The sequence below is a fragment of the Mustelus asterias genome, chromosome 8, assembly GCF_964213995.1.
Source record: "Mustelus asterias chromosome 8, sMusAst1.hap1.1, whole genome shotgun sequence".
Classification (NCBI taxonomy): Eukaryota; Metazoa; Chordata; class Chondrichthyes; order Carcharhiniformes; family Triakidae; genus Mustelus; species Mustelus asterias.
Genome location: NC_135808.1, coordinates 37,706,122 through 37,732,739, shown reverse-complemented (window position 1 = coordinate 37,732,739; position 26,618 = coordinate 37,706,122). Strand labels below are relative to the sequence as shown.

At 44.1% G+C, this 26,618-nt stretch overlaps 2 protein-coding genes across 2 annotated transcripts in view; both read left to right on the top strand.

Moving 5' to 3' along the window:
• The first annotated feature begins 624 nt into the window (after window positions 1-624).
• Window positions 625-26,618, top strand: part of LOC144497569 (uncharacterized) — a 34,610-nt gene continuing 8,616 nt past the window's right edge. Inside the window, exons 1-4 of the mRNA XM_078219001.1 lie at window positions 625-656; window positions 1,647-3,131; window positions 5,547-5,709; window positions 5,797-6,602. Coding sequence (XP_078075127.1) covers window positions 2,097-3,131; window positions 5,547-5,709; window positions 5,797-6,602 — 2,004 coding nt within the window. The 5' untranslated portion in view covers window positions 625-656; window positions 1,647-2,096. The remainder of the gene's footprint in view (window positions 657-1,646; window positions 3,132-5,546; window positions 5,710-5,796; window positions 6,603-26,618) is intronic.
• LOC144497090 (uncharacterized) overlaps window positions 26,423-26,618 on the top strand; it is a 76,702-nt gene continuing 76,506 nt past the window's right edge. Inside the window, exon 1 of the mRNA XM_078217852.1 lies at window positions 26,423-26,444. The gene's annotated coding sequence lies outside the window, so the exon portion shown is untranslated. The remainder of the gene's footprint in view (window positions 26,445-26,618) is intronic.

Sequence of the window (26,618 nt, the reverse complement as noted above, 5' to 3'; positions counted from 1 at the left end):
CTGAGGAGGGGGTGTTGTTTATTGAGGCCCATATCTCTGAGACATTCTCCAAACACATGGACAGTCTGTTCGCTCCCTCCCAGGAAATCCTTTCTCATGATCTGTCTCTCCTTTGCCCCATGCTTCTGTGGCCCATCGTCCAATGCCACTGTCTCCCTTGGGTCCATGTCCTTCCTGACCTCCTCTCCCTCTGATGTCTCTCTCCTGTGCATGTGCTGATCCCAGAACTGCATGTCATCACTACCTTGGATGCTGTGGGTCTTCCTCTTCTGATCTGCTGTCAAACACATCCCAGGCCACACATCCCACACTGATGTTGTCAGTCTGAAAGCCTCCGAGGATGAAGAATGTTACTCCACACTAGAAATCTCTGTCAAACATTTACCAGGGAAACTGAGACAGCAGCTGCAATAAGTGAGGTTTTATTCAGATGGGACAAAGACAAGTTTAAATTCCCACCTGATTTGCTGCTCAAAGTCGCCTCCGTTTCACCCGTCAGTTTCCCAAACTTCAGGAAACTCATGTTACTCCAGAAATATTAGGATTGGCTGTGAGAAACGTCAATCAGAGAGCCCACCCACTCTGCCCATTCTCTCCTCTTCCTCTTCCACAGCTGCTTCACTTCCTGGAGGGACTGAAAACCAAGTGAGGAGATGGTGAGTGAAGGAGCAGAATTTATAATAATTACATTGCATAATATCCACACTAATGTTCAGGCAGTCTGACTATCCTGTGGGGAATCAGGTGTGGAAATGCCCCTTATGCTGTGTGAGAAGATCCAGCTGAGAGACCTGTTTACTCGGTGCTTTGTGCTGAGCTGTTTGATTGGAGCTGTGTGTTGGATATTGAGTGTGTTTATTGGAAGCATTTCCCATCGGATTTACAGGCTGAGTTTTGTTGATGGGTCATTATTGAATATGAGAAGGTGAGGTGTAATTATCTGGGAGGGGCAGAGACACATTTATTGAAATTTATTTTCAGGTTTTCTTAAAAGATTTTACCTGAAGGCCTTGGCTTTTCCTAAAAGCCTGGGCTCGGATTTGATCGTTTTGCCCAGTGTTGTGTATGATAGCTGAATTTGGGATGTGCAGTCTGAGTGAGTGCAGTGTATCTAATTTCCCAGGATAAACCAGAACCCTTCAATCAGCTACACTGAAGCAATATTTTCCTTAGCTTCCAACACTTCCTGCCCAGTGTCCTTTTGTCAAATAATTTTGGAAAACAAGGGGAAAAATTTAACAATCTCAATTGAATTAACATTTCTCCTGAGTGTTTTTCATGTTAAGCATATTCTCGAAGAGTAAAACTGGTCTTTACCAGCACAACATGACTTCATAGTGAATTAATAGCCCATTTTACATTCCACCCAACTTTCATTCCCCCCCATGGTGCTGGAAAGATGGGGGCTGAGTTGAGGAAAGAAAGTAGCCACGTTGTCTGCTGCTGGTCACTATCCAGTGTTCCTTCTGGAAACAGAGGATGTGTGACAGACAAATGAGGAAAAAGAAAGGATGTTGTCTGAACCCGTAGTGGGAAATAGCAGACTGGCACTCACTGTGGAACAGTCTCTAACTGAGGAATCAGCCCCTTCAGCAAAGGAGGAGAGGGAGTTGGAGGAAATTACATTTCTTTTTCCTGTTTTACAGAAAATTGCACTGTACTACACGAGAGAATACGGAGAGGATAAACACCGCACATCGATCCTAATCCACACTCAAGGAACTGTGGGAAGACATCCAGTTCCTTCACGGTATTGCTCAACACACAGAAGGTTAGGCAGTGAAACCATCACCTGGAAATCAGTTGTGTCAGAGAGCTTTGACATGAGATCAGATCTGAAACTGATCAGTGGCAAGCAACTTTTCATGAGAATCCACCTTTCCAAAGTTTTGGCTGAGTGATCTGTCAGGGTGAGGTCAGAAAAAAGTGTGAGGGGGCTGCAAGTGTGGTGAGAGCATTAATCATTTTTCAAATCTCATGAACCATTGACCCATTCCTGCAGGGGAATGTCGTTGAAGTGTGAACTTGATGTCACAGGTTTATAAGATCTTCTGCGGTGCATTTGTTGCAACTACAGTAACCACAAGTGCAGCCACATGGAAGTGAAACGATTCAGGTGTGATGTTTGTGATAACGGCTTTGTAACATCTACGATGCTCCGGAGACACCAGATGATTCACACGGGGGAGAAACCATTCAGGTGTGATGTTTGTGATAAGTGTTTTGTGATGTCTACGACACTACTAAGACACCAAAGGATTCATACAGGTGAGAAGCCCTTCACGTGTGATGTATGTGACAAATCATTCTCACTGTTGTCAACCCTCCGTCAACACCACCGCATTCACACAGGGGAGAAACCCTTCACATGTGAGGTGTGTGACAAATCATTCTCACGTGCATCAAACCTTAGTGAACACAAACGATGTCACACAGGGGAGAAACCCTTCACGTGCAAGATTTGTCACAAATCATTCTCGAAGTCATCGAACCTTCGTAAACACCAACTCATTCACACAGGAGAGAAATCCTTCAAATGTGATTTTTGTACAGAAGCTTTCAACAACTTCTCCCATCTACTATCACACCAGAGGATTCACATAAGGAAGGAACCCATCACGTATGAGGTGTTTAACAAATCATTCACACGATCATCAAGCCTCAGTAAAGACAAACAGCTTCAAACAAGGGAGAAACCTTTCAGGTGCAAAATGTGTGACAAATCATTTTCGCAGTCATCCAACCTCAAAGTACACCAACGCGTTCACACAGGAGAGAAACCCTTCACGTGCGAGTTGTGTGACAAATCGTTCACACGGTCATCAAACCTCAGTGAACACAAACGACGTCACACAGGGGAGAAACTCTTCACGTGTGAGGTGTGTGGCAAATCGTTCACACGGTCATCAAACCTCAGTGAACACAAACGACGGCACACACAGGTGAAACCCTTCAAATGTGGTTTTTGTGAGGAAGCTTTCAACCAATCCTCCCATCTTCTGTCACACCAGAGGATTCATACAGGAGAGAAAATCTTCATGTGCAAGGTGTGTAACAAATCATTCTCCCGGTCATCGAACCTCCACAGACACCAACGTGTTCACACAGGGGAGAAACCTTTTCAATGCAAGGTATGTGACAAATTATTATTGGGCTCATTGGCTTCTTGTGCACACTGACATGTTCATATGTATGGTATATGACACATCTTTCCATCAGTCACCTTCCCTCACACACAGCAACACACTCACACAAGAGACAAACCATTCATGTGTATGGTATGTAACAAACTCTTGGACTAATCAGCCCACTATACACACTGGTAAGAAACCATTCATATGCAAGGTGTGCAACAAATCATTCTCACAGTTATCAGACATCCACAGACACCACCACATTCACACTGCGGCTGACCTTCCCTTACCCTGAGAGTTGTCTGTTAGTTTACCCTCCAGTGATCACACAGGGAAGCTGTCCTTTCAAAATAGTGTCTGACTCCAACCTCGCCCATCATTGATCCAATCATTTTAAAAAGGTCAATTTACTTTGACCAGGTTGCCAAACATCACCAAAAGAAGACATCAGAATGTATACAACCTGCTGCTTATGCACAAGTTTCCTTATGATGGACAAGAGGGCACTATCTGAATATTTTATATATATATGTTAATTTTTGAAACCTTAAGTCTAACTTTAATGTGTTGAAAATACAGAAAGATCACAAGCTGTTCTTTTACTAATTTTATGAGGTGTTATAAAATACAGTTGTCTTGAACATTGCTCTGATTATGTCGTAAAATTTTGTAGAAAAACATCGAAAACATAGAAAAACTACAGCACAAAACAGGCCCTTCGGCCCCACAAGTTGTGCCGAACATATCCCTACCTTCTAGGCCGACCTATAACCCTCCATCCTATTAAGTCCCATGTACTCATCCAGGAGTCTCTTAAAAGACCCTATTGAGTTTGTCTCCACCATCACTGACGGCAGCCGATTCCACTCGCCCACCACCCTCTGTGTGAAAAACTTACCCCTAACATCTCCCCTGTACCTACCCCCCCAGCACCTTAAACCTGTGTCCTCTCGTAGCAGCCATTTCCACCCTGGGAAAAAGCCTCTGAGAGTCCACCCAATCTATGCCTCTCAACATCTTACATACCTCTATTAGGTCTCCTCTCATCCTACGTCTCTCCAAGGAGAAAAGACCGAGCTCCCTCAGCCTATCCTCATAAGGCATGCCACTCAATCCAGGCAACATCCTTGAAAATCTCCTCTGCACCCTTTCAATCTTTTCCACATCCTGTAATGAGGCGACCAGAACTGAGCACAGTACTCCAAGTGGGGTCTGACGAGGGTCTTATATAGCTGCATCATTATCCCCTGACTCCTAAACTCAATCCCTCGATTGATAAAGGCTAGCACACTATATGCCTTCTTAACCACCTCCTCCACCTGCGGGGCCGATTTTAGAGTCCTATGGACCCGGACCCCAAGGTCCTTCTGATCCTCTACAGTACTAAGAGTCTTTCCCTTTATATTGTACTCCTTCATCCCATTTGACCTGCCAAAATGGACCACTACGCATTTATCTGGGTTGAAGTCCATCTGCCACTTCTCCGCCCAGTCTTGCATCCTATCTATGTCCCTCTGTAACTTCTGACATCCCTCCAGACTATCCACAACCCCACCAACCTTCGTGTCGTCGGCAAACTTACCAACCCATCCCTCCACTTCCTCATCCAGGTCATTTATGAAAATGACAAACAGCAAGGGTCCCAGAACAGATCCCTGGGGCACACCACTGGTGACCGACCTCCATTTAGAAAAAGACCCATCTATACACACTCTCTGCCTCCTTTGGGCAAGCCAGTTCTGGATCCACAGGGCAGCAGCCCCCTGGATCCCATGCCCTCTCACCTTTTCTAGAAGCCTTGCATGGAGGACCTTATCGAACGCCTTGCTAAAATCCATATAAACCACATCTACCGCCTTCCCTTCCTCAATGTGTTTAGTCACATTTTCAAAGAACTCCACCAGGCTCGTAAGGCACGATCTGCCTTTGACAAAGCCATGCTGATTGTAAAAATGTAAGATTGTATTAAAGACTAAATCAGAAAATTCCAAGGTATTTTATGAAGTTAGCCTAGCTGTACCCAATCATATGGCCTTACCTGTCAATTGACCTGATCAGCTGCACTCTGCAATATCCCAGGAGAAAACACAAAACAACAGAACCCTGTATTATTTCAGATTAAACAAACATTGGAGCAATTAAGATCAATTAAGTTGCTGCAGTAACAATACAGTGCTTTTGGATCCAGATAAAATGGCTCCAATAAAATGAATAGAACAGTAAACACATTCAGCACAGAAACATGACTAAAATATATTTCTTAAAGGCACAGTATCATCACAATTGTTTTCTAATCAGAAGTCCCACTGAATGAAGGCTCAAAGTTGTCTCCAGCGCTTGGAAAATGTGTCACAGGGCAGCACAGCAAAGTCTGGACCATGATTGCTTTTTCATTTTCATTTCTTCCTTTAGGTAAAGGTGGCCTATAACACCCAAGGGAGCTCGTTGACTGGAGGACGGGTTCCGTACAAGAAGGAGCTGACGGAACAGGAGGAGATCACAAGGAAGTTGATTGGCCTCTCCAACCCCACGATAACATCAGGCAGTGGCAGATCAGATATGGGGATGAGCGAAGGTGATGTCAGCAGCTGAGTGTTTAAACCATCAGGAGGAGAGTTAATTTATGTGACAAAAGATAATTGTGATTTTCTTCCTCTGACAGATACACAAGTGTCCATGGTCACATCAGATGGTGATGGAGGAGAGTTGGCAGCAGTGTCCAAGATTCCTGAAGGGACGGAGGTGAATACCTCACAGCAATGTAGCATGGCAGCTGTAGTGGAGGAGGGAGAGGAATGTCAGGAGGGTAAGATGTCTGATGGGCTGAAGTTAAATATTGTGGCTCGTGTGAAGGAGGAGGCTTGTGATGCTCTGGCTGCTGTGGTGGAGGGAGGGCACTCAGAACCATCCGGAGGTGAGGAACCTGCAGCTTTGGGAGCAGTAGCTCCACCATCTCCACGAACACACGGACAACATCAGGCCCATGCTGCTGGTGAAGAAAATGAAGATGATCTGAAAACTTTCGCACGCTTACATCAGGAACAGGGTCAAAGTACAGAGTGTTATCAGGCCACTTCTAACTTGCTTCAGCAAACTTTGACTGAATTTAAGACGGATGTTAGCCAGAATCTGCAAAGAAACAATGAGATTCTTCAGCATCATCTGCAAAGAAACAATGAGATTCTTCAGCAGCATCTACAAAGGAACAATGAGGTTCTTCAGCAGCAAAATGAGGTTCTGAGACAGCAGAGTGAGATTCAAAACCAGAATCTACAAAGAAACAATGTGATTCTTCAGCAGCAGAATGAGGTTCTATGTCAGCTTCTACAGAGAAGCAATGAAACTTTGAATGAAATGAGGCAGATTCTGTCTCAGATTGTAGCGCCTGCACCTTCTGGCCAGAAGCAGCCCAGTGCAGAGACATCTGGACATGCCTTTGATACAGGAGAGGTCATGTCACTGGGATTGGGGAGACACAGAAGGAATTAAGGTCCCTTCCTCAAACACTGCCTCCTCTAACCCCCCCTGGATATTTTTCCCTTTATTCGGTCTGGATTTTTATCGCTGTCATGAGGGCAATGTCAGAAGAGGCCCTAATCCGATAAACCCTCCTCTCAATCACGTCAGCTCCCATTTTAGTGGGGCCAAGAATGGGTCAGGTCACAATTTACATGTTTTCCATAGCACCTGTCCATAGGAATCAGCAGTTGCCTTCACTTGTATGGTTTTGGAGTGAGAGAAGTCTGAAAATCAATGTGTGCAGATTAAACCCAATAGGAGCAGGAGGAGTTTTGAACTCTGTTCATTCATTTGGATAGATTGAGTCTCCTGGTGGAGTGGAAAAGTACCCCTTTGGATATGGTCACCAGACACCTTGAGGGAAGCCCTTGGGAAAACTAAGATGCCATTTGAGATATTTAAAACTGAGGCATGAATGTGTGTATAATGTGCATAAACCTATTGGAACTGAGAGCTCATTGCAATTGTCAAAAGAAGAACTGTGAAATTGAGTTGTCTTGCTAAATAGGCATTTAGAGTCATAGAGGTTTACAGCGTGGAAACAGGCCCTTCGGCCCAACTTGTCCATGCCGCCCTTTTGTTTTTAAACTCGTAAGCTAGTTCCAATTGCCTGCATTTGGCCCATGTCCTTCTCTACCCATCTTACCCGTGTAACTGTCTAAACGCTATTTGAAAGACAAAATTGTACCCGCCTCGACTACTAACTCTGGCAGCTTGTCCCAGACACTCACCACCCTCTGTGAAAAAGTTGCCCCTCTGCACCCTTTTGTATCTCTCCCCTTTCACCTTAAACCTATGCCCTCTAGTTGTAGACACCCCTATCTTTGGGAAAAGATATTGACTATCTAGCTAATCTATGCCTCATTATTATACAGACCTCTATACGATCACCCCTCAGCCTTCCATGCTCCAGAGAAAAAAGTCCCAGTCTATCCAGCCTCTCCTTGTAACTCAAACCATCAAGTCCGGGTAGCATCCTCGTAAATCTCTTCTGCACTCTTTCTAGTTTAATAATATCCTTTCTATTATAGGGTGACCAGAATTGTACACAGTATTCCAAGTGTGGCCTTACTATAATGTCTTATACAACTTCAACAAGACATCCAACTCCTGTATTCAATGTTTTGATCAATGTAACCAAGCATGCTGAATGCCTTCTTCCCCAGTCTGTCCATCTGTGACTCCACATTCAAGGAGCTATTAACCTGTATCCCTAGATCTCTTTGTTCTGTAACTCTTCCCCAATGCCCTACCATTAACTGAGTAAGTCCTGCCCTGGTTCAGTCTACCAAAATGCATCACCTTGCATTTATCTAAATTAAACTCCATCTGCCATTCGTCAGCCCACTGGCCCAATTGATCAAGATCCCGTTGCAATCCGAAATAACCTTCACTGTCCACTATGCCATCAATCTTGGTGTCATCTGCAAACTTACTAACCATGCCTCCTATATTCTCATTTAAAATCATTAATATAAGTGACAAATAACAGTGGACCCAGCACCGATCTCTGAGGCATATCGCTGGTCACAGGTCTCCAGTTTGAAAAACAACCCTCGTCAAGCCAATTTTGTATCCATTTAGCTACCTCACCCTGGATCCCGTGAGATTTAATCTTATGCAACAACCTACCATGCAGTACCTTGTCAAAGGCCTTGCTAAAGTCCATGTAGACAACATCAACTGCACTGCCCTCATCTACCTTCTTGGTTACCCCTTCAAAATACTCAATCAAATTTGTGGGACATTATTTAACTGTTTGAAAAAATATCTGGAGGGTTAGAAAATTATTGCCTTTTAATCTGTTAACACAAGCCTCAGGGATTGACTAAATTAAGTTGCATGACAAAATTCACAATGATCCATTGTCACAGTAGGATGCCTGCCATCTCAATTTGTTTGACAGACACAGTGGCGTAGTGGTATTGTCAGTCGACTGGTAATTGAGAGACCCAGAGTAATGTTCTGGAGACCAGGTTCGAATCCTACCAAACCAGATGGTTAAATTTGAATTCAATAAAAATTTAGAATTAAAAGTCTGATGATGCCCCCAAACCATTGTCGATTGCTGTAAAGACCCATCTGGTTCACTAATGTCCATTAGGGAAGGAAATCTGTTGCCTTTACCTGGTAGGCCTACATGACTCCAGATTCACAGAAAATGTGGTTGACACTTAATGACCCCCTGAAGGACAATTAAGGATGGGTACGAGATGCTTACCCAGCCAGTGATACCCACAGCCTATAAATGATTTTTTAAAAAATGGTTCTGGACACTTTCAAGTGGCAAAATCAATTCCATTGCTTCGTTTTGTCGGGAATGATGCAAGTGAAGGAAACGTTTTTATAAGGGATAATGTTATTGAAAGAATTTAAATGTTTTTTTTGTGAATTAATGTTTTAAAAATTAAACTCTGCGACAGAAACTTCGATCTTGATTTTATTTAATTTCAGCATTGGCTCCTGAGGCCTGCCCATTGTGGACACTACATAAGCTGGGAATTTGATTTCAATGTAAAGACATGAATTTATTGTGAGTTATAAATCTATAAGCAATATTGATAAAACAACAGACAAACAAAAACACAATATTCATCTTACAGCAAACTTACAATTAACCCAAATAACGAAGTATTTGAAAATTATTCAGGATCTTTCCCAGAATATGAACTGAATCTTGGAAGAGTGCGTCATAGAATAAATGTAGAAGGAGAGCATTCAGTCCATCAATCTGCACCACCTTCCCAACAGAGTATCTTGCCCAGGCCTTATCCCCATAACCCCACATATTTAAGCTGCTAATTTCCCTAACCTACACATCTTGGGACACCTAAGGGACAACTTAACATGGTCAACCCACCAAACCTGCACCTTTTTGGACTAGGTGTAATACAAACATATCACACTGTTATCACATCAAGGTATAATGGGCTGAGGGAACTCAGGTCTGCAGAGACTCCTCCTCATTCCCTCACCATACTTAGGATAGTAATCCTCCCAGACAGGAGAGTACAAACATTATCCATGCTATTAGTCAAACACCTGAAGAGGATCTGTCTGTAATTCACATCATCAACTAAAGCAGGGTTTGATTCTATCCATACCCACTCCTGAGAGTCGGCTCACTTCACTAACATATGCACTCACATCAGGGGAAAACCTCTCCGAATACTACAGACAGAAGTTTCTTTAACATCCCTGTGCTTTAGTCTGGCTCCCAATTCCAATGGTCAGAAATGACTCCGAACTTTAGTGACACAGAATGAAGATTTTAGCATCAGACAAACACACCAATGTTTAGAGAGCCAGTGGTCACCTGGAAAATCAATTGTAATTAAATTGAGGTGCTTAAGATGATATGTGTTGATAGAGTAGTTAGAACAAGTCCACAATTACAGCGAGGCTGTTCAGGGCTAGGGGACAGAGCATTAAAGTTAGAGCTAGGCTGTTCAAGAACACTTCTTCACAAAAAGGACTGGAAATCTGGAATTTTCTTCTCACAAAAATCTGTTGAGGCTGGGGGTCAATTAAATATTTCAAAACTGGGTGATAGATCGTGGGATGACTGCAGTTTCTACTTTCATTCGATTTTTCTCAATTCACCTCTACTGGGCAGCATGATGGCACAGTGGTTAGCATTGCTGCCTCACAGCGCCAGGGACCCACATTCAATTCCGGCCTCGGGTCACTGTGTGGAGTTTGCACTTTCTCCCCGTGTCTGCATGGGTTTCTTCCGGGTGCTCCAGTTTCCTCCCACAGTCCAAAGATGCGTGGGTTAGGTTGGTTGGCTATACTAAATTGACCCCAGTGTCAGGGGGATTAGCAGGGTAAATATGTGGGATTATGGGAATAAAGCCTGGGTGGGATTGTGGTCAGTACAGATTCGATGGGCTGAATGGCCTCCTTCTGTATTGTAAGGATCTTTCATCTCCAACAATTGGTCAGTGTCATCCTCTTCAACCTCCAGCTGAGTTTCCGACCCCATACTCTTTCCATCACAAAGATCAGCCACTGCCCCCTCTGTAACGTCACCCACTTCCAACACCTCCACCCGGCCTGCATTCGTCCATCAGCTGTTGAAATCCTCATCCATGCTGTTGTTGCTTCGAGACTAGACTAGACCATTCCAATGTTCTCCTGTCCAGCCTCCCATTTTTCACCCTCCAGAAACTCTGTGTCTCTATCCTTGCTCACACCCTATCACTCCTGTGCTTACTGACCTACACTGGTTCCCACTCCCACAGTGCCTTCAATTTAAAATTCTTATGCTCAACTACAAATTGCTACATGGTCTCACTCCCTCCTTATTTCTCTCATCTTTAAACCCATTTCCCTCTGAGATCTCTGCATTCCTCCAATTCTGGCCTTTGGTACATCCCCCATTTCCTTTACTTCACCATTAACAGCTATGTCTTCAGTCATCCAGACTCCATGCTCGTGAATTCCCTCCTTAAACCTCTTTGCATCTTTATCTCTCTCCTTTAGGTTCCTCCTTAAAACCCACATCATTGACCATATTTTTAATAATCCCCTCCTAATATCTCCTTTGTCTTGGTGTTATTTGTTTCTCTGATTGCGTCTCTGAGAAGCACTTTGGGATGTTTGACTATATTAAAGTGCTCTATAAATACAAGCTGTTGTCCTCTCACATTCCCTCCAATTCTCAAGGCATTGACCTGGAGAACAGACGGTGGACATTGATTGGCCTCTAGTGCTCTGTTCGAGTGGCCATTCAGCATGTGTAGACCCAGACAGTGAATGTTGTGAGACAATGGAGACTGTCACAGCCGAGACACATCCTGCCCTCCCCCTGACTTCCCAGCTGGGCTCACTGATGAGGAATGGGATTCCTGGCTGATTCTCTCTCTCTCTCTGCCCCCCCCCCCCCCCCACTACCCCCCATAGACAAGAGATGCTGAGGCTAATTGAAGTCCCTCCATTACTACCCCAGGAATGGCTTCTCTCCCTGGTGCTTATGCTGGTAGATCAGAAGCTGAAGGCTTTCTAACCACTGAGTACCTGATTGTCGTCTTGGTCAGAGAGAGTCAGTGAGTGACTTGTACCTGACGCTGCACTGAAAGGATGCTGAGTTGAAACAGGAGCTTCTATACATATTGATATTTTCTTTTGATGATATTTCATGATCTGGTCAAAGGTTAAATTCACCTTTTTGCAACAAATGCACTGATGGTGGGAGAGGTTGGAGACAGACACTGTTGAGACAGACAGTGCTTTAAAGGGCAGTACCCCGTGTGAGTACTGGAGGGTAAACAACACAGACAACTCTCAGTGTAAGGGAAGCAGGTGTGCCGGCTCCATGTCTGTGTGGAGATGTAGGTCTTTGGCTATAGAGGAGTGGGTGAAACAATCCTGACATGTCACACTAGAAGGGTTTGTCTCCTGCATTAGTTCACTGATGTTCCAGGAGGCCCAACAACTGTGAAAAGTGTTGAGACCCAGGCCAGAGATTCCAAAGTGTCTTGTGAAGTTAGCCCAAACCTTAAGTTTTACATTTGATTTTGACATTGGTGAGCATAAGGTGTTTCACTCCAGGTATGATTCAAGTGACCCACTGGGGAGCTTTTATCAAACAAAGATTATTTAAGAACACAGAATATAACAAAAAGAATTAGCATAACTCTTACCAATTACAAGATTTAAACATGACACAGTATAACGGCTAGCTATTTCCGTTGTGCCAATTTGAACCAAACCCCGAAAGGCATATACCCTTCTTCAGAATTAGTCAGCACTAAAACAACTATGCTCAGGTGATGCTAGATTTCCAGCTTTGTAACACCCAGGAACAGAAATCTAAGCCAGCAATTTTCAGAGAAGGATTTATCCTCAAAACAGCAAAACCTGAAAGAGATAAACCCAGGCACTGGCAACTTCCAGTCTCCAGACTTCAGAGAGGGGAAAAGAGAGAGACTACTCTCCCTTAACTCAAGAGTAGCATCTAAGCAACAACCGTATACAATAAAAATTCTGACTCCAGGGAGGGAGAGAAACATTGCTGTTTCTCTCAGCTCCAAGCAGCTTCTGAAAACAAAACTAAACTGGCATTCTTTCTGAAAAGCACTGCTGTGCCCAGCCAGATGATTTGACCTGTCAAGCACCTCCAATCAAGTTCTAGTCTGCCATCCCAGGGAAACAACAGAACATAGCATTAGATTAAAACCAACATGATGTCAATTATACTGCTTCAGTAACAATAAAGGACACCGGCTACAGGCAACACTGCTCTGACAAAATCCCAGGGACTGCTAAAACATCCTGTGGAGAGACATGATTAAAATACATTTGTTAAAGTCACAGTATTGGCACAGAAGGCTTGACACGGACCATTGGCCTTGACCTTGGGCGGGATTGTTCGGTATTGGGGTGAGTGTGACCGGAAAATCCTGCCCATAAGCTTTTATTCAAAAGATCAGAAGGATTTTTCCCCAATGTGGATCCTCTAATGTAAAAAGATTTTATGTAGGCCTCGTGACACAGCTCCTCCTTTAATGATTTCTCCCCTGTGTAATTGTGTTGGTGTACATGAGACGAGTATGAGAATGATTTGTTGTATGGTTTCTCCCCATTGTTCTTGCCCAGTGTTAACATACCAAACTCGATGGTTAAGCAATGCCTTCATTAAACAGATTCTCCCTTGCCTGGATACATCAGTGTTTCACGAGTGTCACTGACAGTATAAATGTTCAATCACACATCTCAGAATCGAATGCTTTCTCCCGTGTCAATCATGTGGTGTATCAGGAAAAATGTTAAGATTTTGTCACACATCTCACACTTGAACAGATTTTCTTCAGTGTGGTCAGTGTATCGTGATTGTCAATCACTGTGTGAAAGTTTGGTGAATTCCCCTATGTAAATTTGCTGGTTTGCACAGAAGTTTGATGACAGGATGAATGATTAGTCACACACATCACATTTGAATGGTCTCTTCCCTGTGTGAAGGTGCCGGAGATTCACCAGAGCAGATAGTTGTGCATAGCTCTTATAACACACCTCACACTTGATTGGTTTCTCCTCAAAGTGAATGCGTTGCATAGGCGGAGACTGGATAACTGTATGAATGATTTATTGCACACTTCGCAGATGAATGGTTTCTCCCCTGTGTGACCATGTGAGTGTGGAGGTTCAAAGAGCACAAGAACGATTTGTTGCACGTCACGCAGGAACAGCTTCTCTCCTGTGTGAATGTGGCGGTGTTGTACGCGCATCAATGACTGTGAAGGCTCTCTTCACACTTGAAGGGTTTCTCCCCTGTGTGAATCCACCAGTACAGCAGTAGATCAGAGGATTGGGAGAAAGACAATGCACAAACATCACACCTGAATAATTTCTTCCCCGTGTGATTCCTCTGGTGTTTCAGAAAGCTCGAAGATCTCATAAATGCTTTGTCACAAACCTCACATTTGAAATGTTTTTCCCCTGTGTGAAATGATTGCTGTGAGTGGAACTGAGATGAGCAGCAATGGATTCTCTTCCATGTGGCTGTACTTCGTGAACAATCGTTCTTACAAGTGCAGGTTGAGATACAGGGACTCAAATAAGCCTGTGGAGCCCTCACATACAAACAGCCTCTCATCTGTAAGAATGAATGAGTGGCTCAATGAATGATTGAAGCTCTCACTCTCAGTACTTTCCAGCTTCATTGTGACCGATCACCCACAGCCAAATCTTCAGAAAGGTTGGTTCTGATGGAAGGTTCTACACCACTGATCAGTTTCAGACCTGAAGATATGTCAAAGCTCCCCTGACCCGACAGATTTCCAGATGATGGTTTCACCGCCCAACCTTCTCTGTTGAGCAATGCTGTGAAGGAACTGGATGTCTTCCCACAGTTGTGCCGTTGTTCCTTGGGTGATGGTCAGATTCTGTCTGTGGTGTCTATCCGCTCTATATTCTCTGGTGTAGTACGGTGCAATCCTTCTGTCAAACAGGAAAAAGAAACATGATTTCCTCCAACTCACTCTCCTTTGCTGAAGGGGCTGACTCCTCAGTTAGAGACTGTTCCACAGTGAGTGCCAGGCTGCTATTCCCCTGTGTGGAGGATCAGATGCAAGTCCTTTCTTTTTCCTCACTTTACTGTCACACACCCTCTTACTGGATAGTGACCAGGAGCAGACAACGTAGCTACTTTCTTTCCTCTGTCCAGACCCCTAGCTTCCCAGGTATCATGAGGGCAATGGAAAAGACAGGCATGCAGAGTCACAGAATCACAGAAAGAGGCCATTTGGCCCATCGAGTCTGTACCGACCACAATCCCACCCAGGCCCTACCCCCATATCCCTACATATTTTACCTGCTAATCCCTCTAACCTACGCATCTCAGGACACTAAGGGGCAATTTTAGCATAGCCAATCAACCTAACCCGCACATCTTTCGAGTGTAAAATGGACTATCAATTAATAAGTATTGAGAGAAACGTTCCAAAAACACATGATCCTCAGATAAAAAAGTTATCTCTATCTGAAATAGGCAACTCCTTATTTATAAACAGTATCGGGCTCTCCCTCAAAAGGGAACATCCTTTCCTCACCTCTCCTGTCAGGACACCTCAGGATTCATCACGTTCCAATCAAGTCACCTCTTACTCTATATTCCAGTGGATACAAGTCTAACTGTCCATTCTCTCCTCACAAGATAACTTGTCCAATCCAGGTATTGGTTTGGTAAACGTTCTCTAACTGTTTCCATTGCATTGCATCCTTCCTTAATAAGGTGACCAATACTGTACACAGTTCCCCCGATGTGGTCTGACAAATGCCCTGTATAACTGATGCATAACCTTCCTACTTTTCTAATCAATTCTAATCAATTCCCTTCAGAATAAATGATAACATTCTGATAGCTTTCCATAAAACTTGCTGCACTGTATACTAGCCTTTTTTAATTCATGCAATTGAATCTGTAAATCTTCTGCATCTCAAAGCTCTGCAATCTATAAACATTTAGATAGCAAGCTTTTTTACTTTTTCATTTTCCTACCAAAATGGGACATTACTTTTTATTTACCAGGTCTTTACTCAGCCACTTAACCAATCTATACCCCTTTGTAGCCTTCTTATGTTCTCCTCCCATCTTACAATCCCACTTATCTTTGTATTATCAGTATATTTCGCAAACATCCCTTTACTTCCAACATGCAACTCATTTATATAAATTGTAAAAAGTTGAGCCCCCAGCACTGATCCCTGCGGCACATCATTCATTACGTCTTGCTCTCCAGAAAAGACCCATTAATATCTACCTACTAATTCCTGTTAGCCAGCCAATCTTCTATCTAAGCTAAAATATGTTACTCCCAAACTTTAAGTTTTCACAATAACCTTCTGTAAATCTAAATAGGTCAATCCACCCCATTATCTACAGCAAATGTTTCCTTCTTCAAATAACTTCCAGAAATTGGTTAAACATAATTTCCATTTCACAAAACCATGTTGACTCTCCCTGTTAATCCCAAAATTTTCTAAGTGCTCTGCTATAACATCTTTAATAATTGCCTCTAATATCTTTCTAATGACAGACATTAAACTGGCGTGTAGTTTTCCACTTTCTATCTCCCTGCCTTTTTGAATAAAGAGTTACATTCTCTATTTTCAAATACATTCCTGAATCTAGAAGGTTTTGGAAAATGAAAACCAGCAATCAGCCATCTCACCAGCCATTTCTTTTAAGACCATTGGATGAAGTCCATCATAGAATCATAAAATCCCTACAGTGCAGAAGAAGGCCATTCGGCCCATCGAGTCTGCACTGACATCAATCCCACCCAGGCTCTAACCCCGCAACCCCTAACTCTGAACCCAGGAAATTTCAAGAGGAAGACACTGGGACAGACAGTGAGCTGCACCTGGAGGAGAGTGTGAGAGGAGGACACTGGGCCAGACAGTCAGCAGCACTGAGAGGAGACTGTGAGAGGAGGACACTGAGAGGACTTGGAGCATTTAGGCTATTAGGCTATATGTAGAGGGACAGGTAGTATTGAGGAAGCAGGGGGGCTGCAGAAGAACTTGGACAGGTTAGGAGAGTGGGCAAAGAAGTGGCAGATGGAATACAATCGGGCGGTACAGTGGTTAGCACTGCTGCCTCACAGCTCCAGAGACCTGGTTTCGATTCCCGGCTTGGATCACTGTCTGTGTAGAGTTTGCACATTTTCCCCGTGTCTGCGTGGGTTTCCTCCGGGTGCTCCGGTTTCCTCCCACAGTCTGAAAGACGTGCTGGTTAGTGCATTAACCCGAACAGGCACTGGAATGTGGCGACTAGGGGAATTTCACAGTAACTTCATTGCAGTGTTAATGTGAGTCTTACTTGTGACTAATAAATAAACTTTAACTTTAACAATGTGGAAAAGTGTGAGGTTATGCATTTTGGAAAGAGGAATAGAGGCATAGACTATTTTCTAAATGGGAAAATGCTTAGGAAATCAGAAACACAAAGGGACTTGGGAGTCATTGTTCAAGATTCTCTTAACGTGCAAGTTCAGTCAGCAGTTGGGAAGGCAAATGCAACGTAGCGTTCATGTCAAGAGGGCTAGAATACAAGAGCAGGGATGTACTTCTGATGCTGTATAAGGCTCTGGTCAGACCCCATTTGGAGTATTGTGAGCAGTTTTGGCCCCCTATCTAAGGAAGTACTGGCCTTGGAAAGGGTCCAGAGGAGGTTCACAAGAATGATCCCTGGAATGAAGAGCTTGTAGTATGAGTAACGGTTGAGGAGTCTGGGTCTGTACTCGTTGCAGTTTAGAAGGATGAGGGGGGGATCTTATTGAAACTTACAGGACACTGCGATGCCTGGATAGAGTGGTTGTGGAGAGGATGTTTCCACGAGTAGGAAAAACAGAACCAGAGGGCACAACCTCAAGCAAAAGGGATGATCCTTTAATACAGAGATGAGGAGGAATTTCTTCAGCCAGAGAGTGGTGAATCTGTGGAACTCTTTGCTGCAGAAGGCTGTGGAGGCCAGGTCATTGAGTGTCTACAAGACAGAGAAAGATAGGTTCTTGATTAATAAGGGAGTCAGGGGTTATGGGGAAAAAGCAGGAGAATGGAGATGAGAAAAATATCAGCCATGATTGAATGGCGGAGCAGACGTGATGGGCTGAGTGGCCTAATTCTGCTCCTATGTCTTATGGTCTTATAGTGGTAGAGCAGTACAGTACTGGGATTGAGAGTATGACCTAGATGGTCATTTACAGAATAGTGTATTTAGTACATTTTAGTGAGAATCTAATGCTCAGGACCACCTAGTTAGCTTACATTAATTTAATAGAAATTTATTTTTCTTAGAACGACTACAGTGCAGAAGGAGGCCATTCACCAACTCTCTGTCAGAACATCCCATCAAGGCCCTATTCCCGTGACCTTATGTATTTGTATTATGTATTTACCCTGCTAATCCCCCTCACCTACACATCTTGGGGCACTTATGGGCATTTAGCAAGGCCAATCCATCTAACCTGCACATCTTTTACTGTGGGCACCTAGAGCAAATGTATGCAGACAGGGGGAGAATGTGCAAGTTCCACAAAGATAGTCGCCCAAGGCTAGAATTGAACCTGCATCCCTGGCGCTGTGAGGCATCAGTGCTAACCACTGTGCCACCGCGCCGCTCACCTTTAGCAACTATTTATTTTGAATTAAATAGTTGCTAGAGGATAAACGTGGCAGTCAATGGGGTAGCATACTTCTCCTGTGGAATGTGGGAAATCAGAGACAGTTTGAACATCCTTGACAACTACATCTGCAGGAAGTGTGTCCAATTGCAGCTCCTGTCAGATCAATGGATTGATTGGAGCGGTTGTTGGACACTCTGAGGAGCATGCAGGAGACAGAAAGCAACATAGACAGGAGTTTTAGAGATGTGGTCACACCCAAGGTTCCTGCATGTAGATTAGTGATTGCTAGAAGGGACAGGCAGACAGTGCAGGAGTTCCCTGTGGTTATCCCCCTTGCTAATGAGTAAACTGCTTTGGATACTTTTGGCGGGCGGGGATGGGGGTGGGAGCGGGAATTGCCTATCAGGGGATGGCAACAGCAGCAGCCAGAATGGTGGCACCATAGCTGGCTCTGTTGATCAGCAGGGAGGGTAAAAATGCAGTAGTAATAGGGGACTCTAAAGTCAGGGGCACAATAGGATATGCATTTCTGTGACCGCAAAATAGACTCCAGGATGGTGTGTTGCGTCCCTGCTGCCAGAGTCAAGGATGTCTTTGAGCAAGCATGGGACATTCTCAATAGGGTGGGTGAGCAGCCTGAGGTCATGGTACATATGAGTACTAATGATAAAGACAGGAAGAGTGACAAGGTACAACAAAGGGTGTTCAGGAATTTAGGTAGTAAATTGAAAAACAAGACTTTGAGGGTTGTAATCTTGGGATTACTCCCTCTGTCATGTGCCAGTGAAGATAGTACAGTTAAGTACATGACTAAACAGCTGGTGTTGGAGGGAGGGCTTCAGTTATGTGGATCATTGAGATGTCTTGCAGGGCAGGTGGGACCTGTATAAGAAGGATAATTGTACCTAAACTGGAGGGGCAGCAATATCCTGGCAGGGAGGTTTGCTAGTTTCACTCGGGAGGATTTAAACATGTATGTTTCATTTAATGTGAGGAATATGACAGGTAAGGCAGATGAACCCAGAGCTTGCATGTGTACAAATAACTATGATGTTGTGGCTATTACAGAGACTTGGTTGAGGGAGGGACAAGACTTGCAGCTTAACATTCCAAGATTTAGATGTTTCAAGCAGGATAGAGAGATGGAGGAGTTGCGTTACTTATTAGGGAGAATATTACAGCTGTACTGAGGGAGGACACCTTGGTGGACTTGTCCAGAGAAGCATATGGGCAGAGCTCAGGACTAGGAAGGGCACAATCACTTTGATGGGGGTGTTGTACAGACCCCCCAACAGCCAGTGGGAGATAGAGGAACAGATATGTGGACAGATTATGGGAAAAATGTAAAAACAACAGGGTTGTTCTGGGTGATATTAACTTCTCCTATATTGATTGGGACTCTCTTATTGCCTGGGTCCTAGAAGGTTGAGGAGGGGTGGGTGGATTTGTTTGGTGCATGCTGGAGGGATTCTTGAAGCAATATGTAAATAGTCCGACTAGGGAAGGCGCCAAAATAGACCTGGTATTGGGGAATGAACAAGTTTCAGGTGATCAAGTTTCAGTGGGGGAGCATTTCAGGAACAGTGACCATAATTTCGTAAGTTTTAAGTTATTTATGGATAAGGATAAGAGTAGACCTCAGGTGAAAGTACTAAACTGGGGGAAGGCTAACTATGACAATATTAGGCAGATACTGGGGAATGTAGATTGGGGGTGGCTGCTTGAGGGTAAATCCACATCTGTCATGTGGGTATCTTTTAAAGGCTGGTTGATTAGAGTTCGGGACTAGCAGGTTTCTGTGAAACTCATAGAATCATAGAAACCCTACAGTACAGAAAGAGGCCATTCGGCCCATCGAGTCTGCACCGATCACAATCCCATCCAGGCCCTACCCCCATATCCCGACATATTAATCCCTCTAACTTACGCATCTCAGGACACTAAGGACAATTTTTTTTTTAGCATGGCCAATCAACCTAACCCGCACATCTTTGGATTGTGGGAGGAAACCGGAGCACCCGGACGAAACCCATGAAAATGAAGGATAAGGATGGCAAGATTCGGGAACCTTAGATGACAAGAGAAATTGTGAGCTTCGTCAAAAAGAAAAATAAGGCATTTGTAAGCTTGAGGAAACTGAAGAAAGACAGAGCCCTGGAAGAAGTCCTACACTCTGCCCAACCGCCTTTTCCATTCCCTCATGGTGCCTAGGAAAGTGGGTTCGGGGGAGCAAAGGAAACAGCCATATTCTCTGTTCCTAGTCACTTATCCAGTGTCCCTGCCTGAAACAGAGAGTGTGTGACAGTAAAATAAGAAAAATGAAAGGACTTGTATTTGCTTCCCCACACAGGAGAATAGCAGACTGGCACTCACTGGAATGCTAACTGAGGAGCCCCTTCAGCAAAGGAGGAGAGGGAATTGGAGAAATCATGTTTCCTTTTCCTGTTTGCCTGAAAGATTGCAATGTACTACACCAGAGAATACAGAGATGATAGACACCACAGATAGATCCTGGCCATCATCTGAAGAGCATCTGTGCAACAACATGGAAGAGAAACCTTTCCAGAGTGAGGTGAGCAACCAAGAATGCATACAGGCACTGACACTCTTGAATCAGCAAAACGTTTACACGGATGAGAAACTGTTCAGGTGCGAGTTGTGTGACAAGTCATTCCTGAGGTAATGTTTGTGATAAAACTTTTGTGACATCTTTGAGCCTCCTGATACACCAGATGATTCACACTGGGGAGAAACCCTTCAGATGTAAATTTTGTGAGATGGCTTTCACCCAATCTGCCAATCTACTGAGGCACCAGAAGATTCATACAAGGGGAGTGACTAAACCTTCACGCAGTTATCGACGTTCGTGAAACACCGACTCATTCACACTGGAGAACCCATTCCCATGTGATGTGTGCAACAAATCTTTCTCAAGCTCACCGTACCTCCTGGTCCATCAGAGAACTCAAACAGTGGAGTAACTCTTCAGGAATGATGCTTATGACAAGCCTTTCTGAAGGATTAGTAGATCCACACTGGTGAAAAATTATAGATGTGAGCTGTGTCACAAGGCTTTCACAGAGTTGGCGTATCTCCGGATCCATCAATGCACCCACACAGGAGAGAAACACTATTGAAGTGAGTTCTGTACGAAATCCTTCACGCACTTCTGCATCCACGTGGAATAATGAACCCAGGAGTGAGACAAACTCTTCCAGTGTGATGTGTCAGGATTGTTTCACCATCTTCACTCTCACCAAATACAGTTATCTCCATACAGACTTAGGGTCCGGTCACCTGTTTCTGTTACACTTTGAATTGTTCCCGAACATTTTTAATGTTCAGTCTCCATGTTCTGGACTCTCCCACTAGAGGAATAATTTCTCTCTAACTACTCGATCAACTCGTTTAATCATCTTAAATAACTCAATTAACTTACCCTTTAATTTTCTACATTCAAGGGAATGCAAGCTCAGTCTGTACAACCTTTCCTCATAATTTAACTCTTTTTGCCCCAGGAACATTCTGGTGAATCTATGCTGCACTCCCTCCAAGGTCAGTATATCCTTCCTGAGGTGCGGTGCCCAGAACTAAACACAGTTCTCCAGATAGACAGAGCTCTGTACAGCTGCAACGTAACTTACACAAGGACGTGTTTGGTTTCAGGGAGAAGTTGTGGGTTACCTTTTCTCTTTCTGATGTTCCTGGAGAAATGAGCAGTTTTGACAGCAGAAAGCAGGACCACTAGTGCTTGATGTGGTCTAGTCAGATCTGGAAATGGATGGCTAAACCAGTCGGTGCAGCAGATACACTCAAACCTTCACCCCTTGGATTAGAGAAGCAGGCAGATTGACCAGAAAGAGAGTAAATGTAATTTTGGGAACAAGGGTGTAGAAGGTGGATATGTGGGAATGGTTAAACCAGATTGACAGCTACAGAAACATTGTGGTGAATGGAGGGTCAAAGGGCAGAGAGTTGGGAATTAGAAAGCGCGACCAACTCACCTGGGGGAAGGACATCTTCCAGGAATAGAAACAGATTGGTCCATGTGACCACTGGATCTGAATGATGTAAACGAGCCCCATCCTGTGTCACTAAAGTCGGTGTCATTTGTGACCATCGGAGTTGGGAGCCAGACTAAAGCACAGGGATTTTAAATAAACCTCTTTCTATAGTATTCTGAGAGAGCTCCCCAGATGTGAGTGTGTGTGTCAGTAAAGTTAACCAGCTATCAGAAGTGGGTATGGGGTAGAATCGGACCCTGCTTTAGTTGGTGATGTCAATTATAGACAGATCCTCTTCAGGTGACAGCGTTTGACCAATACCATGGGGAATGTTTACACTCTCCTCCCTTGGAGGACTACTATCCTGTAAGGGAGTGGGGATGAGTGTCAACAGACCTGAGTTCCCTCAGCCCATCATACTTTGATGTAATAATGGTATGATCTGTTCACCTTACATTCTTTTAAGATTCATTTCATGTTCTGGGAAAGATCTTGAGTCATTTTCAAATACTTTGTTACTTTGGTTGATTCAGAGTTTGGTGTAAGCTGAATATTGTTTTGTTGTTGTTTGTGCAGATTTATAAAACACATTAAATTCACTGTTTCAGCTTAACCAAAACCACCTGATTTATCAGCACGGTGTGTTCCTATTCACTGAAACACTCAGGAGCCTACAGTAAGAGCCCTATACACAATATATTGGTCAATGTCACTGTGGGCTGGTATACTTTCTCCATCAATGGGTTTATAATTTCCAGTTCACAGGAAGCAGAACATTTCCCTTAAGAAGAATTCAATTTCTATAGATACCTTAATGAATGCAGCACATCTGGAAACATTTAATAGCCAATGAAGTGTTTTTTGAAGTGTACTCACTGGAATGCCACAGCCAATTTGTGCACAGCAAGATCTCACAAACAGAAATGTGATAATTTCCAGAGAACCTACCACTGTGACACTGATTGCAGGATCCATATTGACCAGGACATCAGGGATATCTCCCCTGCTCTTCTACAATGTTGTGTCATGAGATTTTTTACATTCTTCTGAGAGTGCAGACAGAGCTTTGTTTAACTCATCTGAAAGATGGTACCTCTGACAGTGCAGCACTCCCTCAAATTTCTGACTCAGAGACGAGAGTACTAACTAAGCCACAGCTGACAAAACCTATAATACTTCTGTTTTATTACATTCAGTTTCTAAGGGGTTAACTCCCAAGGCTGTGCACGGAATGCTTTTCTCCCTGTAAACTGGCAGCCTGAAAGTTTGATTTATTGAAAGTGGTAACTAGTTGGAGCTGCAGTTATCAGTGTTGTCTTTGTGTCTGGGTTCCTGAAGCTGTGACACCAGACACAAGTTCTTGGTGTCAGCTGGAATGAATATCCTAAGGGATTGTCTTCAAATGGCTGATTAACCATTCCACTTTCATTCACTCATGAAAGTTCTATTGTTGAAGTACAGTTCTGACAATCTGTCAGGAATAAAACTTGAAGAATAACCCACCCTTCTCAGGAAAGCTCAGTGTTATTTTTAGTGAGGTTTTTAAGCTTGTTTTCAAATCCCTCCTTGGCCTCTCCCCTCCCTATCTCTGTAATCTCTTCCCCCCTCAGTACTGCTGCAAAAAAATTGCATTACCTTAGATCAAAATGAACACCCCAATAACTAGGAACAATTATTCTTCTGCATTCTCAGCAGTGGATTGCCTGGAGCAGACAAAGTGACACTGTTTAACAGAGTTGAATGTGAAAATCTCCTTCACAAGAACCATGACACAAATACACTTCTTAAAGGCACAGTATCATCATATTAGACGCTTCCTCAGTGCTACTAACGTAAATGATGGACCTGCCCCAGTAGGGCAGTAGAAGCACCTGGCCCATTCAAGGACAAGGAAGGGAATCTATGCGTGGAGACAGAGAAAATGGACAAGGTATTAAATTAGTACTTTGTGTCAGTATTCACCAAAGAGAAAGAATTGGTGGATAATGAATCTGGGAAAAGGTGTGTAGATAGTTTGAGTCATGTTGAGATCAAAAAGGAGGTATTGGGGTTCTTGAGAAACATTAAGGTAGACAAGCCCCAGGGCCTGATGGGACATACCCCAGAATACTGAGAGGCAAGGGAGGAAATTGCTGGGGCCTTGAGAGAAATCTTTGTATTCTCACTGGCTACAGAGGAGGTCCCAGAGGATTGGAGAATGGCCAATGTTGTTCCTTTGTTTAAGAAGGGTAGCAAGAATAATCCAGGTAATTACAGACCGGTGAGCCTTACATCAGTGGTAGGGAAATTATTGGAGAGGATTCTTCGAGACAGGATTTATTCCCACTTGGAAATAAGTGGAAGTATTAGTGAGAGGCAACATGGTTTTGTGAAGGGGAGGTCGTGTTTCACTAATTTGATCGAGTTTTTCGAGGAAGTGATGAAGATGATTGACGAGGGTAGGGCAGATGGACTTCAGAAAGGCCTTTGACAAGGTCCCTCGTGGCAGACTGGTGCAGAAGGTGAAGTTGCATGGGATCAGTGATAAGTTGGCAAGTGGATACAAAACTCGCTTGGTCAAAGAAGACAGAGGGTAGCAGTGGAAGGGTGCGTTTCTGAATGGAGAGCTGTGAGAAGTGGCATTCCTCAGGGATCAGTGCTGGGACCTTTGCTGTTTGTAATATATATAAATGACTTGGAGGAAAATGTAATTGGTTTGATTAGTAAGTTTGCGGATGACACAAAGGTTGGTGGATTTGCGGATAGCGATGAGAACCATCAGAGGATACAGCAGGATATAGATCGGTTGGAGACTTGGGCGGAGAGATAGCAGATGGAGTTTAATCCAGACAAATGTTAGGTTATGCAGTTTGGAAGGTCTAATACAGATAGGGAATATGCAGTAAATGGCAGAACCCTTAAGAGTATTGATAGGCAAAGGGATCTGGGTGTACAGGTACACAGGTCACTGAAAGTGGCAATGCAGGTGGAGAAGGTAGTCAAGAAGGCATACGGCATGCTTGCCTTCATCAGCCGCGGCACAGAGTTTAAAAATTGGCAAGTCATGTTGCAGCTTTATAGAACCTTAGTTCGGCCACACTTGGAATATAGTGTTCAGTTCTGGTCGACACACTACCAGAAGGATGTGGAGGCTTTGGAGAGGGTACAGGAAAGATTTACTAGGATGTTGCCTGGTATGGAGGGCATTAGCTATGAGGAGAGGTTGGAGAAACTTGGTTTGTTCTCACTGGAATGACAGAGGTTGAGGGGCGACCTGATAGCAGTCTACAAGATTATGAGGGGCATGGACAGAGTGGATAGTCAGAAGCTTTTTCCCAGGGTGGAAGAATCAATTACTAGGGGATACAGGTTTAAGCTGCAAGGGGCAAGGTTTAAAGGAGATGATCAAGGCAGATTTTTTACACAGAGGGTGTTGGGTGCTTGGAACTTGTTGCCGGGGGAGGTAGTGGAAGCGGATACGATAGTGACTTTTAAGGGACGTCTTGACAAATACATAAATAGGATGGGAATAGAGGGATATGGCCCCCGGAAGGGTAGGGGTTTTAGTTAAGTCGGACAGCATGGTCGGTGCAGGCTTGGAGGGCCGAAGGGCCTGTTCCTGTGCCGTAATTTTCTTTGTTCTTTGTTCTATATTTGAAAGACGACGGGGAGTATACAACAGGGAAAGCGAAGCGAGGTAGGGGCAGAGTAAATTACTCTATCCTGTGTCCCTCTCTGTTGCCCATGCGCTGATGTCACCACTCCACATCATCACTGCCTTGGATGCTGTGGGTCTTTCTCTTCTGATCGACAGTCAAACACACCCGAGGCTACACATCCCGCACTGATGTTGTCAGTTTGAATGCCTCCGAGAATGAAGAACGTGCAGTAAGAATCAAACATTTACCAGGGGAACTGAGACAGCAGCTGCAATAAGTGAGGTTTTATTCAGATGGGACGATGACAAGTTTAAATCCCCACCTGATCTGCTGCTCAAAGACGCCTCCGTTTCACCGGTCAGTTTCCCAAACTTCAGGAAACTCATGTTACTCCAGAAATATTTGGATTGGCTGTGAGAGACGTCAATCAGAGAGCCCACCCACTCTGCCCATTCCCTCCTCTTCCTCTTTCACAGCTGCTTCACTTCCTGTCGGGACTGAAAACCAAGTGAGGAGATGGTGAAGTCTGTTCCCTTTACACTGTCCTCAACCACCAAAGCCATACAGGGTCCGCCCCTGGCGCTTTAGGGCGTACACCACATCCATAGCGGTCACAGTTTTGCGCTTGGCGTGTAGGTCACCGAGTCCCTGATCACATTCTCCAAAAACACCTTCAACACCCCGCGGACCTCC